Source organism: Hemiscyllium ocellatum, chromosome 3 (assembly GCF_020745735.1).
Source record: "Hemiscyllium ocellatum isolate sHemOce1 chromosome 3, sHemOce1.pat.X.cur, whole genome shotgun sequence".
Classification (NCBI taxonomy): Eukaryota; Metazoa; Chordata; class Chondrichthyes; order Orectolobiformes; family Hemiscylliidae; genus Hemiscyllium; species Hemiscyllium ocellatum.
In genome coordinates, this window is record NC_083403.1 from 64,415,493 (window position 1) to 64,429,573 (window position 14,081).

General features: G+C 39.7%; 1 protein-coding gene across 1 annotated transcript in view; it reads right to left on the reverse strand.

Moving 5' to 3' along the window:
* The window catches only part of nt5dc1 (5'-nucleotidase domain containing 1), a 547,161-nt gene that overhangs the window by 113,861 nt on the left and 419,219 nt on the right, over positions 1 to 14,081 (reverse strand). The window contains exon 8 of the mRNA XM_060850687.1: positions 1,353 to 1,450. Coding sequence (XP_060706670.1) covers positions 1,353 to 1,450 — 98 coding nt within the window. The remainder of the gene's footprint in view (positions 1 to 1,352; positions 1,451 to 14,081) is intronic.

Sequence of the window (14,081 nt, forward strand, 5' to 3'; positions counted from 1 at the left end):
AAAATCAAAGCTGGGAATTATCTTGCTATGTACTGTATGCCAAGAAAGGAACAGAGTTCCAATAAGTTCAGGACAAAGATACCACAAGGAGCACTGAGGGAAAAGAAATCTCACATTTTAATGTCAAACTGTCTGAATGGTGAAGTATTACAAAGGAGGTTCGGAAAGAATCTGCATGATTATCAGAGATCTAGTCCTTCTGAGAATCACCCTGAACAATAAGGTCAAGTTACTGCACAGTATAGAGGGTACCTTTGAGATAAAGCATGTAAAATACCTGCTACCTGACCTAATGTTCTAATCTTACTGAGACGTTGATGAACCAGCAATTTCTATAAAATCAGAATGCAGCCTTGGTAAAAAGAACAATGTCAAAATGACCAAATATCCCATTATGGAAGGAAGCCTACAGTGATGAGTAAAGCAGAAGTTTCCAAAAATGGGGTAGGGACCTCGAGTGATTTAGAGAGCTAAAGGTTGCAAGAGCCAAAGCAGTAATGGTTATTTGGGAACTCGAACCAAGTTGCAACATCTATGCTCCTGCTCTGACAAGCCCTCACTCTCCAACTTCTCACGAAAGGGTTGCCTTGAAATGGAGTCACAATATGAAAGAGTTTAGGTTGCACTAGGGAAAAGTCAGCAGCAACAGTAGGGGCATGTTAAGGTTTCTTCGTATTTCATAAGCTATCTCCTGATCGAACTAAAAATAGCTTCCCCTCCTACATAGAAATGGCAGGATTTTAGGCTTTGTGGGAACAAAGCAAATCAAAAGAAAAAGAAATTGCAAAACACTACAAAGAAATATTGTCTAACATTCGACTTTCCATGTGTAATGTCCTTCATCTAAGATACATAATGACCAAGTAATATTTTATGTAAATGAATGGACAGTCATTAACTTATCAGAATAAAAGCAAATTTTAAAAAAATTCCTCCATAATACACTGGAACTGCTCGCCCCCAAGTCTGATAGACTGCAGCTGTTGATTTCAGAGCCCGTTGTTCAGCTTTACTGGTATTTGTGGCATTCCATTTCACAGACACGTTGGAAAGCAGCTTACATTCATCAGCTGTACTGGTCACAGGGTTTAGCTTACATGTGGCTGACATATGCAGCTCGATTAACATAGCCAATAAACCTTCGATAAAGCCCCCAAGTAGACTTTTTGGTATCAAGATTGCATTGAAAGAGGCAGGGAAACCTGACAAGGTTCACAAACATGATCAACAGTAGTCCTCAACCTCACCGCCTTCCACGTTATGTTTGAATTAGCAGCAACTCAATCAAGTCATTTCCTTAACATGGATTTATTTAAAACATTTCATTAATTTCAGAGGATTACGGAACTTACCAAGAGTTCGAAAGGGTCTTTGTTGTGGCATTTGAGTAAAGAAACCTGGCTTCAAAGCGTTTGTGATTATGATATCAAATATTTCCTCAAAGTCTTCTCTGGAAAAGGAACAAAAGAATTAATCATCAGCAAACATTTCAAGCAGATTTAGTTAGTTATAATTCTTTACCTAACTGGAATCAGGTTTGTGTTGATAGCAATTCAGGTTCCTTCTGTGTAACATGTTGGTGGACCTTTTGGAAATTAATGTACTGATAATTCACACAATCCATGAATTAAATGTGCTGATGCCACATTAAAAATGATTAGATATCTCTTATCAGACATCCGTCCAGTGAGCTGCTTGGAACAGCTATTAGGTATCTGCAGCTTGCTTGTTCAGTGATAAAAAGCTCAATCACAGTATTCCCCACAAATTAGGCCTATGAAGTTTCAGACACAGCTAATGTCAAGTGTGCCTTTGTGTCCTTTTTTACTACACAAAGGTAATCCTGCGGACTGCAGTGAACACAGTTGAGCAAGTTACAGAATTTCGTATCCATCACTTGCATGTTCAGAAAAATATTTCAATTATACTTTGAAATAGTGTTTTTGAAACGTCATCATGAGTGTACATGTCATCAAGTCAATGTTCAGACTATATCAGCTTGATTCGGAGTCTCAAATTAATTTTTGACTATAGTAAAATAAATGTAATATTATTGCAATTCAAAAATTAAACAATGATACAAAGATAATATTTCATGTCATTAGAGTGTTTCCTTTTACATTGTGCACTCAGGATTGATGGAAATGATGCCAGAGTAAAAGTTATTTTGGCAATATACCTATGGATAAAGTTTAAATATCCTTTGTAATTTTACTGAATATATGTGTAAGTTGGAGCATGGAGTTTGTTACAAGGTACATTTATATTTCCTATACTCCAGTTAATTTTGCAAGTGTATATCTGAATGCCTCGTTTGAACTAAAGAGCCTGCCTCAAGGCCATGGAGACATCCAATGGTAAATAAGCAGTAAATCAATAGGCAAGGTTAATTGAGAAGCTTTAGGCTAGATCCACCTTGCATTGACATTTATCAGAAGGGACTGTTAATAGGTATTTCTGCTTGAGACTACTTGATTTAGTGCATCACACTCTTGGCTAAACCATTTTCACTTTGAAACATCTGTTTTTCATTTAATGTAATCGACAATCCGGTAGAATGTTTGTTCCACTGTTGTCTGAAAGATCACGAGGCATTTTAGATGCAAGCCACCACACGCTAATAAGTTTGGCATAATGGAGTATTTATTTGAACAACTCCATAAGTTCAGTGGTTAGGAAGGATTCAGGCACAGAAGATTAGGGAGTAGAAGTAATGTGAGAAGAAATTGAAAAAAATAAGGATCAGAAAACACTGCTGGATGCAGTTTCTAACCACCCTGAATGCAGTTACGTCATTGAACAAAAAATCAACTAAGAAGAGACCAGCAGCTTGTAATAATAGAAACTGTAATAATTCGAAAGGCCTCGACCTTCATTTAGATTGCACCATACCTGACCCCTTTATTCTCAGAGTCTCCGCAAAAATTAGTTTTTTTTCAAGAAATACACAAGACCCCCAAACTATCTGATTTTTCAGATCTAAAGTACATCAAAGAACTTAAGTTACTGGAGAACTCAGCTGTCCTAGCAGCATCTATTGAGAGAAAGCAAGGTTAATGCTTTGGGACCAGAAATCTGAGTTTCTCCAGCAATTTCTGTTTCTGGTTTTCAGATTCAGGGTGATAGAAAGCACAGACCAGGTCTCTGTACTGTACTTAACAGAAATCACTATATATATATTTTACTGGTCATTATATTCTACCTGCAGGTTAACTATGAAATTAAAATAAGTAAATACTACAAATTAAAACTCTTAATAACCCTTGCACACAGAGGAATAAGTCACGTGGGTAAAAGAAAAACTGGGAAAATAATCCTGTCGTCTTTGCATGGAAGCTCTATTGGGTTCATTCTTGCTGATATAGAGTTTCTATTCAACATTTCTTTTTTCCAAATGCTTCCGATTGGTGGCTGGTTCATTTGTGAAAAGGTCTCTGGCTTATTCAGTTCAAAGTCACAATCAGTTAAAGGCAAAATACGCTGGTCCTCCTCAGGTTTGAAGAGACGAGGCAGAGGGTTTTCTTGGTTGATGTCGACCAGTTAGCTTCTCTTCTGATCTAAAGCTTCACTGAAGAGACCTGAAAGCGCGCATTTTGGCTGCAGTAGAATTGTTACTATCTCTTTGTCTTGCTCATAGCCTGAGCTGTTCAGCCACCTGATAATCAAGCATCTTGTTGTGAAAGGCTGAGGACCTTTGTCATTGATAATTGGACCCTGGTCCACAAATCAGTCAGCCTCACTAGTAACCATCCCCTCAGCTTCAGTCTGTCTGCAGATTTCCGAAATCGAGGGATCTGGGGAACAAAATCGAGAGTGTGTTGCTGGGAAAGCACAGCAGGCCAGGCAGCAAGAAGGCGCCTGTCTCCCCAATGTAGAGGAGACTACATTGGGTGCAACGGATGCAGTAGATGACATTGGTAGAGGTGCAAGTAAATTTCTGAGGAAGGAGGTGTGGCTGTGGTAGCGAGTCTGCTTGAGGATGTGGCTGAAGAGCTTCAGGGCAAAGGAGAGGACCTTGGGGGTACAGTGAGAGAGGGACCCACTGAGATCTTTGTAGAGAGAGGAGGAGATCTTCTTCAAGGTAGGCATCCTTGGAAGAGGATTCACAGTAAGGTTAAAATCAACTCGGAGAAAATGAGGACTGCAGATGCTGGAGATTAGAGTTCCTCAAGTGTGTTGCTGGGAAAGCATAGCAGGTCAGGCAGCATTCTAGGAGCAGGAGAATTGAAGTTTCGGGCAAAGCCCTCCGTCAGGAATGAGGCTTGCGGGGATACAGATATGGGGACCAGGCAAGGATCGGCCATGATCATATAGAATAGCAGAGTAGGCTTGGGCACTGTATAGCCTCCCTCTGCTCCTATTGATTATGTTCTCATGTTCAAATAAGATCAATCTCTGAAATGCTGAAAAATGAATGTTTCAGAACTGAAATTGGTCTGTGATACTGAAGTCATGAGAAAAGTCTGGAGTAAAACCACAAAGGTGTCACTTTAGAGATGGCTCAGTGGTAAGCACTGCTGCCTCACAGTGTCAGACACCTGGTTCGATTCCATCCTCGGGCAACTCTTTGTGTGGAGTTTGCACATTCATCCCATGCCTGTGTGGGTTTCCTCCAGGTTTCTGATTTTCTCCCACAGTCCAAAGATGTGTAGGTTAGGTTGGACTGGCAATGCTAAGTGGGCCATAGTGTCCAGGGATGTGCAGGCCAAGTGGATTCCCCACAGGAAGTGCAACGGTAGAGGTGTAGGGTAGTGGGGAGTGTTTGGGTGGGTTTCTCTTCAGTGTGGACTCGATGGGCCAACTGGCTTGCTTCCATACTGTAGGGATTTTATGATTCTATGAAGCTCATGTGTGAGGGACAGCTGCATTCCCTGAGTAAAATTGAGAGAGATGGCCCTTACTGGAAAAACTGAAATCAGACATTTACTAATTTATGTCTGGTATTTAAATATAGCTGACACTGCCATGGAGAAAAGTTGACCATTGCTGGAAAGGGTCAGTTATAATTTTTATTTTAATAATTTTTGACAATTTTCTATATTTTCACAACATGAGAATTAGTACTGCTCCACCAATCTGGAGCCATTACCCAAACTTGATTTGTACATATTTAAAAGGATTATACAGTGCTTGAAGGTATTGTGTGGATAAAGAACTGATTAAAACAAGAGTAGTTAATACTTCCAACTTTACTCTGCATTTGACAATTAATTGAAATTTTTTTTTATTGTTGAAGTATCATTGTAACAAGTCACTATTTAAAAAAAACTGTCAGCCCAAGTATATAGTTTGAAAACTTACTGTAAGTTTTTGTCATGAAATCTATTTAAAACATGATATTTTAATTTTCTCCAACAAACACTGCTGAATACAGATTCTGAACTTGCTACTTCAACACTGGGATCACCAGCAGCACAAGGAGTTGAGTGATTCAAAGATGAAGATTCATTATTCTTAAAGTGGTCAAGAATGGACAACAAAGATGGTACAGCAATGACTCAAATCTGGAGAACATTAAAACAAAAATCTGCCTTCCCCTCCCATCTCACTGAAGCTATCATCTGGATGTAACAACTTCTTTGAAGAGCCGACAAAAATCGACATACACTATGCACCTTCCTCATTCCTTCAAAAGCAACAATCTTCTATCACTTTTGCCTTGGTTTCCTCTGACCACATACTTTGACTAACTATTGAATCTTAAAGAAATTCAGGCTATAGAATGGATACTGAAATCATGATAAAGACATACTGTTCTACAGCAGATATATTGAAATATACTTGGTTAAAATTGCAACATGTATGTGTGCAGTTATGATAGATCAAGAAGAATGATTATACAAGCAACGAACTCTGCTACCTCTTTCCCTACCACTTCTGTTGAAAACACACCACATTGTGTGCTCCGGCCTGGATTATTCCTATCATCTTGTGTTAAACCACGTTTTTTAAAGTTTACCTCTTTACTGCTTTAGGTATTGTCATTCAATTCTTCTTTATTGGTTTCGCTCTATGACAAAGTCTTGGCTATACTTTTATTTCTCACAATGCAACCACTTAATCTATGAACACTTCACCACTCATGCCTAAACAGTCACCTTTGATGTGACTCACTGCTTTGTCCTTGACCTTCTTTTAGGAATCATGTATTACACTTTGATAACAATTTTTAAAAACGGAAGGTCAGCATTGAACACACAGAATGGTAACTCACGTATAAAGAAGGTGGCTCTTCACATCTATTGGCTCTTCTATCAAGCTATCCATTCAACTCCATCTACTTTCCTGTGTGGTCATTAGGCATGTAGACTAGCATTGCTCCTGTCGAGATTAACTCTGCATTCAATGGTTACTCCACTTCCCCTGGAAATAGTTTCTACGGTTACTTTAACAAAACCATTTGTGACTTTCAACCCATCATCAAATCAGCCTTTCAACATCTGTTGCAAGAACAGTCCCAATTTCTCTCATCTCCACAAAACTCATGCCTTTCTCCCTGGTCCTAGTTACATAATTCTCTTCTGCACCTTTCTTAAAGTTTGGTCTCAGTATTAAACATAATACTCTAGTTAAGGCCAAATCAGTGTTGCTAAGGACTTAACATAACTCCTGAGCATTTGTACTCCATTCTTCTATTAACAATGTCAAGGTACCCAAACCTTTTTTAAAGCATAATTTGCCCTGTTATTTTCAAAGATTTGTGTCTGCACACCCCCAGGCCTCTCAGTTCCTGCACCCTTTCTATTTATTTATCTTATATTGACTCTCCTCATTCAGTCCAGCAAGACGCATATCAGTTTACACTTCTGTGTTATATTTAATCTTCTGTTCATCTGCCCATTTTATCTACCCATATCCGTCCTAAGGCTGTATTAATCCATCCCATTGTTCCCGTAGTTTTAGAGTTTCGAATCACCAAATGTTGAAGTTGTGAGCTGTATATTCAAGTCAAAGTTATTAATATATAACAAGGAGAGAAGTGACACTGAAAGGTGACACTGGGAAACATCAGTGTACATATCCTTTCAAACTGGAAAACACTCATTTACCATTACTCTGCTTTGTGCTCCTTAGCCAATTTTATTTCCATGCTGTCAATGTCTCTAATCATATGGACTTTAATTTTGTTCGAAAGTCTATTTTGAGGGATTTTACCTTTCGGAAGTTCAGTTACACTACTTTTTCAACCCTCTCCACCACCTGATAATGGAGACCAATCCAATTTGTCAAACACCATTTGCCTTTAACAAATGTTTGCTGGCTCTCCTCAAAGTTGCTGCTCTTTCCAAATGGCAATTAATTTTGCTCTTGATTATTTTCATTCACAGTTTCAGGTTAAGTTGCAACAAAAAAAAAAGAAAATGTGGGAGAAACTCAGCAGATATGGCTGCATCTGGTTTCCAGTCAGAGCTGCTGAGTTTCTGTGTCTGTTTCAGACTTTCAGCATCCACAGTATTTTGCTTTTTTTGAGATGTTAGGTTGACCAGTGTGTAGCTACCAGGTTTATCCTCCTCCATTTATTAAAATAGTGGCACCACCCTCCATTTTCACTGTACTCATTTGAGAAAATGTGACAATAAAGCTACTACTTTTTCCATATCCAAGGAGGGTGGGAGAGAGTGAAATGTATGCCAGGTTTACACACAACTACAACTCTCAAGTCTACGCCAACACCTTCAATGCAATTACTCCAATATTACATAGCTGAATCTTAATGTCTTCCGGATCAATATTGGTAGAGTAAAAGGTATTCATTTTAGCTTCCATATGTCTGGTACAACTTTACCACAACTTCCTGCACCAGTTGAGGTTACCATGAAGGACTCTTCTTCTCCATCTCTCCCCTCATCTGCGGTGTGGTGACCCTCAGGTTCAACCACCACCAGTCATTTTTTTCTAATGAGAGAGCAGTCACATAGCCCACAGGACTACAGCAACTTTACCTTTCACAATTTTACTAGTGACTCGCTACGTTTGACTTTTCTTGACTGGTTCAAGCGCTTATGGGAATATTTAGTACATTGAGCCTCCACAGTGGTGCCAAGAACACTTTCCTAGTATTACAAAACCCCAGCACAACTCTGCCAATTCTGAAAAATACACACTCCTTCCCACTTTTGCTCAATTATAGAACTGTACCAGTTGTCATAAATCCAAAACTCTCTCCGTGTGTGTTCAGGCTTCTACATGTCAGGTGCCTACTCCTAGTCTGGTGTTTTGCTCTAAATTCTGAACTTTTGTAAAAATAAAGTGTACATGAACAAAACACATTCGCTGACTCAGTTCTCGATATGACTGTACTCTTTTACTAATCTGCAATGTATAACCATTTTTTTAAAAATCAATGTTTTTTGATAGGAACCAGCTGTAAAAAGAAATTCAATACTCAAAACAGCTCACATGGAAAGATTAAAACATTTTAATGGAAAACTTGCTTCAGCAGAAACAAGTTTACGAAAATACATTCTTAATGTATTATTGTTGTATTACTGAAAGGATTTTGTGATTATTTAACAACTATCGCATGTTATGATTGCAGTTGATGTTATTATTGGACAAGTCAGATCTCAGACTGAAATCTGGCTTGATTGATCATGTTTTGTTTTTCTTTGGTTTTAACAAAGTGGCCTTCGACAGAATCAAAAGCAAGCAATGCCTCAGATTTGATTTTTGCAATAAAACAGAAGGTTATTATACAAAGTAAATGAAGATAAAATTACATAAACCAAACTATTTACATATAACACTCCTTTACAGCACTAAAACCCAGAGAGAATTCCCTTTCCTAGATACCACTAAGTCTATAGCATTTAGTATCTATAGTGTTATCACCCACCCTTTTCTCCATCTTCATCATCAACATTCTTCATCTTATTAAGAACAAACTTCCTATTGGTGTGGACATTGTCTACAAAACAGACCAAAAACTTTTCAATCTCAACCTGTTGACATTCAGGAAGAAAACAACACTAACCTCACTTATGGAACTTCAGTAAATGGATAACAATGTCATCTCCTCGCTCTCAGAAAACAACCTTCAAGTTTTACTTAATACCTTTGAGGAAGCATACTGAACACTGGTCTCAGCCTGGAGCTCACGAAGACTCAAGCCCTTTACCCACCAGTTCCAGGTCAAGTTTTGATGTATCCCTCTATGGAGATCATTGGAGATATCTTTCCAAACATAGCATATTTTGCCTGCCTGAGAAGCTGCTTCGCAACTAAAGTTGACATCGATGTGGAGACTCAACATCGTATCTGCTATGCAAGCATCACTGTTGGACGCCTAACAATGAGTGTCTTTGATGGGGTGACATCCATGCTAATGCCAAGATTCTTGTGCATATGGCAGTTATCCTTCCAACTATTCCATATGGCCATGAAACCTGGACCACCTCAAAAGCCTGGAAGAATACTGTCTATGCTAATTGAGTAGGATTCTCCACATCAGCTGGGACGACAGATATACAAACATCAGCGTCCTTGAAGCAGACAACAGCACCAGGATCATCATGGCCATAACCAGCCAAAATTAACTTTGCTGGACTCTCCATGTGCTTAGGATACCCGAGTTCTGACAACCAAAGCAATTGTTCAGCACCCAGCTCAAGAAAGTCCGCCAAATGAAAGGTAGTCAAATGAAAGGAAGACAAAAGAAGTGTTTCAAAGATTCCATGAAGGTTTCACTCAAAAAATGCAACAGAGATATCAACGCATGGGAGACTCTCATTCCAAAGAATTGACTTGGAGGAAACTCGTTTATGCAGGGATACACTTCTTTGAGAACACCTGTCAGCAAGAGGAAGTATGGAAAAAAAAGGAGCTGGAGAAAGGCATATCTGCAATCTCGAGGCAAAGGACCACTTCAACTTCCTAGAAACACGTGCCAAATCGGTGGTCAGAGATGTGGCTCTAGGATTGGGCAAGGACACATAGAACCCATGACCAGTGACAAGGAAGTTCCTAAGTGGACAATCGAAATCATCAGTGAGTGACTACTGACGATGACAGTATTTAACCTAATTAGTGCTGCAATTCCTAGTATTGTGAAACTGATAGCCTCATTGAGTCTTCATTAAACTGAGTTTAGATTTTCTCAGCCTCAAATAACACCTTTAGGGTTTTAACTAAATATCAGTCTGGAAATTTCAAACTAAACTCCTAACGAGGTGGTAACCTATCTCAACAGTTTTACAAAGACAGCACCTTTTTCACTTTTGATTGAAAGTTTTTGATTGAAATAGAGTATTTTGAAAAAAAAAGGATTGTGGAAAGGAATACTGCACCTTAAAAATTAGTTACATGACAGTTATTGGAAGTGCTATTTACACCATTGTTTATTCAAGTTTTAGAAGAGGTTACTACTGGAGTTGGAACTAGGGGCTGTGTTAAAAGGGAAATTTGGCTGACAATAAGTAGCTGATTGGTCAGTGGAATGGTGACCAATTATTGGTTACAAACTCCTTATACCTGGCACTGTGTGAAGTAAACAATTTGTAAGAATGTTGGTTCAGAGGCCACCCATTCTCTAAAACAGGAGGGGCTGCCCTTCTGTCCACAGTAAGCAGCTCATGTCTGAAGAAAGCCAGTCTGTTTTCTGATCAATTTGCTGTTCGCTGTGGCTCTTAACCAATACATTATGCTTCCTGTAGGCAAGTGAAAGTACCTGGAGATGGAAATTCAACAAGCAGTAGGTCCTGACAAGCCAAAAGGATTATTTCAGTTAATTCTGTGAACATGGATCAATAAACTGCCTTCTCCATTTTTCCCTGTGTCTGTCTGCATTTTTGTGTCTGTCTGCATGTGCATGTATATAGAGGGGAGTTGTAGGGCTCAAGGTTGACTGCTCATAATTGTTTATCTGTAGCTAGGATCCTTTTTTTTGTAATAGACAGTCATTTTTGTTAAGTATAGAAATATCGCCCATGTTTTCTGTCAACCTGCATCTAAAAGACAGGTACACTGGGAAATTTTAGTGAACTATTAGAAAATCATTAACTTTTGTGACAGTTCTGGGAATAATAGGGTTTCACTTCCAGCACACTAGTGCAGTGAGGCTCAACAGTTTTAACCATACTCACTTCTTCAGGAAAGAAAACTGTTTTGCACATCCAGCTTCAACCATGACATCTGCAACTTCTAAGCCGAAAGATACTTCTAGGCTTTTGGTATTTTCCATAAGCCAAAAAACCTTATAATTCAATATCCTTCGAACTGAAGCCCCATTGTTTACTTTGTTTGAAAGGTTCAAAGCTGTCTTAATGGAAACAAATTCCCAATAGCCTCCAAGATTCCCAGAATTATATATCCCATTTTTCATTTAAATAAACCATTCCTTCTGAAAACCTTATATGTTAATCATTATCTTACACCTCATATCTTACAAGCTATGAGTTCAAAATCCAAGCTCTAACATGAAGGATATTAAAACATATAAAACACTCATTTTACTTCACACTAAATAAAACAACGCTGGATAAAATGTTGCTGCTTTGACTAGACAGCTTATCAAAGGATAAGAACATTAAGTAATGGTTTCCTTTCTAAAGCATCAACATTTTCATCCCCTAAGTTCATTTGGATAGTTTTGAGCATTTTAAGTCTTGTTAGGACTTCATCTACCCTGAATATTGAGCATTCAAATTCATTCCTAACTTGAACATTCAAGGATGGAGAACCCTTGTGGACTAAACATAATATTGCTGGCACGAAACTTGGTAACAGCAGTTCCACTGAAGGACAAGAGGAAATAAATGAATTTTCTGTGGTCCAACATAATCGTTATTTGGTGCTTGGTGGCATCAATGCTACCTGTAACAAAGCAGTCTAAGGTAGATGCTATCCAAGTCCCATTGTATGGATATCTGGCCCTACCAGGAGATGATGGACTCTGCCTGAGTATATTCTACTTCAAGACAGTCTGTTATGGCTGAAGAGGCCAATTTGCAATTGGCACAGATGAGGCCTGTTGGCCTGGGATTAACTGGTGTGGCTTTTGTGTGGCTCTCTCTTCCACCATCTGTTGTTTTCCTTGTCCACAACTTTCTCCATGTTGTTTCCAGCTGCTTGTTTCCAGTGACTCCAATCAGCCGTGAGGATTTCCCAAATATTGGCTGATTATCTTCAGAGGACTCTTGTGGGCATTCTTGTATGGTAGATAAGTTGATCTCCTGCCAATCTCGTGGGCAGCACAGTGTGTCATGGGTTACCATTGCTGCCTCACATTGCCAGGGAGTCAGATTCAAATCCAGATTTGGGTGACTGTCTGTTTGGAGTTTGCATGTTCTCCCTGTGTCTGCATGGGTCTCCATCATGTGCTCCAGTTTCCTCCCACTGACATGCAGTTTAGGTGGATTGGCTAAGCTAAACAATCTGTAGCGTTCAGGGATGTTCTGTTTAGGTGGACTAGCCAAGTCAAATATGGGATTATGGATACGGTGTGGGGTGGTGCTGGTGGGATGCCCTTTAGGGTTGGTTTAGACTTGATGGGCCAAATGGTCTGCTGCTGCAATGTAGGAATTCTATTCTATAATTCTATGGGAAAGCCTTGGCCTAGTGGTATTATCGCGAGGCTATCAATCCAGAGACCAAGATAATATTCTGGGGACACAAGTTCAAATCCCGCCATAGTAGATGATGGAATTTGAATTCAATTTTAAAAAATGGAATTAAGGGACTAATGATGACCATGAAGCAATTGTTGATTGTCAGAAAAACCCATCTGGTTCATGATTGTCTTCCAGGGAAGGAAATGTGCCATCCTTACCTCGTCTGGCCTATATGTGACTCCAGACCTACAGAAATGTGGTTGACTTTCAACTGACCTCTGAAATGGCCTAGCAGCCATTCAATGGTACGAACTGCACCAAAGTCTCACAGAAATGGAACTGGATGAATCACCTGGCGTCAACCTAGGCTCCGGAAAAGACAATGGCAGACTCAGCTCTGCCCTGCAAAGTCCTCCTCACTAACATCTGGGAGCTAGTGCCAAAATTGGGAGAGTTGTCTCACAGACTAGTCAAGCAACAGCCTGACATCGTCATACTCACGGAATCAACCGGTCTGTCCAACCGGCAGGACAGACCCAGAAGAGGTGGTGGAACAGCGGCATAGAGTCTGGCATTCTTCAACACTGACTCAGGTCCCCATGAAGTCTCATGGCTTGAAGTTCGCTGTGTGGGTGGGAAGAGAGTAGGTGGGTCTGGTAATTGGAGGAACTGGTTGTAAGTTAAGGCTGGGTTGTATCTGGGCGGTAATCAAGATTGGGTGCGTCAGTTGCATTGTCAGCCACAGTTAAAACAAGTTTAATCCCTCAAACTACGCCCAGCTTACGTTAAAGAAGATGGAAGCTCCAAAGTTCTGAGTGTGTGTGTTCGCGTGTCGGTTAACTGTCCATTAGTTTGAGCTTCCTGCACTACTTTCACAGAGATAACTTCACTGAGACTTCTGCACCGTCCCGACAGACAATTTCAGACTACACTGCAGCAAAGACCACCTTTCCACTGGAAGATTTGAGTCAATATCTTATATGCTTCATAACAGTAACAATTTTCTCTTTGTAATAATGCCAGGAATTGAGTTATTTACTTCTAATTCTGGTGTTTACATCCAATCACTGCCTCTTCAGTTATGAGGCAGCCCAGATCATCATACAGAATGACCTGGCTAACATCCAAGCTTAGGCTGATCTGTGGTTGCTAACATTCATGTCATAAAAAATGCCGATCGTGACTATGCCAGACTGAGCAGTCGGAGGATATTGCAGCATCGGGAGAAGATTGCACAACTGAAAAAGGAAAGAGATGATTCTATAATCACGATGCTCCAGCAGACTATCCACATCAGAAGCACTAACTCATTTCCTTCTTCACCAAGAATACCCATTTGGGAATGCCAGCACACCCACATCGGCACCATTTTTCTCTAAATGGATGGGAGAACAATTAGATTAGATTAGATTAGATTTACAGTGTGGAAACAGGCCCTTCGGCCCAACAAGTCCACACCGACCCGCTGAAGCAAAACCCACCCATACCCCTACATTTACCCCTTACCTAACACTATGGGCAATTTAGCATGGT